Source organism: Galeopterus variegatus, unplaced genomic scaffold (genome assembly GCF_000696425.1).
Source record: "Galeopterus variegatus unplaced genomic scaffold, G_variegatus-3.0.2 Scaffold11164, whole genome shotgun sequence".
Taxonomy (NCBI): Eukaryota; Metazoa; Chordata; class Mammalia; order Dermoptera; family Cynocephalidae; genus Galeopterus; species Galeopterus variegatus.
In genome coordinates, this window is record NW_007737275.1 from 34,988 (window position 1) to 36,897 (window position 1,910).

Below are 1,910 nucleotides of genomic sequence, written 5' to 3' on the forward strand. Positions count from 1 at the left end.
CCAACACCCTGGCCATTTTCTGGGCCTAGGGCTGCATAGTGACAGACATAGCTCTTATTACCTTTGAGACCACAGTCAAAATGCATGGAGGTATAGTAACCTTCTGTGTCTACCGAAAAGTGGGAGCTAGTGTCTGCTTTGTCCGATGGAGACTTTTCCAGAAAGCTGTCATAAGTGGCCATGCTTGTGAAGCTCGGGCAGCCCAGGCTGTCTGCCTTGGGATGCTCAGGACTAAAATCCTGGCAGCAGGAGGCATCGTGATGGTGGTGCAGGTAATTCCACTCACTGTCGCTTGTGTTGCTGTTGTTGGGGTCATCCAGCAGATCTGCGACGGTGGAGGTAAAGGAGTTTGCCCGGTGACCTCTCACCTTATCTAAGTGGTCACTGTACTGCTCTGTTACAAAGACACTGGCATCATCATTAGCATGAGGGGCCGTGTTTAGTGATAACTCTGAGTCACAGTGCGAAGAGCCAGTGAGGGGAGGAGAAGCTGCAGGAGGGATTGTTTCTGAGGTCTGTGAGGGGCACGTGGAGCTGCTCCCACTCCAGTTACCACTGGATGATTGGTGGTCGTCTTTCTGGTCCATGTGGCTGCTGAGGAGGACGCCAGCCGTGGAGATGCAGTGGATGGGACTTCCAAAGGTGTCTGAGTTTGAGGAGATATCGCAGCTGCCAGAGTCGGCAGCCATTCGGGACAGACGCGACCTCCCTCTCTCACTTAACTTGTGCTGCGGGCTGTGAAGATGCTGAGAACAGGCCAGGCCCAGAGCAGGCTGGCGTTCCTGTGTGCTCGGACTGCTGGGAGCCTCACTGCAGTCATTAGGGGTCCTCTCATGGTCACCCACGAAAGTCTCTCCCTCTTCATATGCTGAGGGTTTAGCACTGACTTTGGGCTCAGCATCCCCACCTCTATTACCCTCCCGGGGCAGGCTGCGAGATCTTGTGCGGCTGTTCACTGCAGTAGTAAACATGGCATCGCCTTTGTCTGCCAGTGCAGAAATGTTGCCAGCAGAATGAGAAAGGGAAGCGGCAATGCTCTGGCCCCTCTGAGCTCTGATTCTCCTCCTGGAGGGGGCAGCAATCGGAATGTCCTCGGTTTGGCACTCAGAGTCCCTGGTTCCGGACCGCCTGTTGGCAGAGTTGGAGGGGTCTGGGTTTGTGTGCACAATCACATTCCTTTCTCTGGCCACTGGCGATTCGTCAGAATCTAGGGCACATGGAATGCACAGTGAGATATTTTACACAGCGGCAGACTGACAGCCATTCCGAGATATGTCCACAAATCTGTGTGCTGGCAAGGTAGAGCTCTTTCTTACAGAAAAATATCAATATTTAAAATTAGGAGAAAGTTAAAATGCTTTGTGGAATCTCTCTCTCTCAATCTGTGTGTGTGAGTGTGTGTGTGTGTGTGCGTACATATATAAGTATGATATATACATCTATATATGTATGTATGTATATATACTAAGAGAAGATGTGCTTTTTTATCTTTTGTGAATTATCTTTCTCTTCACTATCACATTAGTTTGCCCTAATAAGTGACTACTCTTTTAAAGAACTAAAGTACATTTTATCTTCTTGGCCACTACTCTTCATTTTTATTTTGTTATACAAACATAATGGAATAAAAATTATATACTTCATTATAAAAAATAAAAATCTTACGTATAAGAGATACTACCATAATAATATTTTTTTAAAAACATAGGCAGAGATATTCTAAACACATTGAACAGAAAAAAATAGAAAAAAATGCCACCAAGAGTATCATATTATTGATACTCAAAATTTAATTGAGTATGCTTAAAATTTACTTTTTAAAATAATTAATGCCATGAAAGTATATCTCACTTCAAATAGTTACACTTTCGCAAAAAAAAAAAAAAAAAAACAACTTTCATTGAATCCTG

At 45.1% G+C, this 1,910-nt stretch overlaps 1 protein-coding gene across 1 annotated transcript in view; it reads right to left on the reverse strand.

Annotated features, from left to right (window-relative positions):
• Positions 1-1,910, reverse strand: part of LOC103610451 (nance-Horan syndrome protein) — a 44,746-nt gene that overhangs the window by 6,980 nt on the left and 35,856 nt on the right. Inside the window, exon 6 of the mRNA XM_008594621.1 lies at positions 6-1,207. Within this exon, the coding sequence (XP_008592843.1) occupies positions 6-1,207 (1,202 nt within the window). The remainder of the gene's footprint in view (positions 1-5; positions 1,208-1,910) is intronic.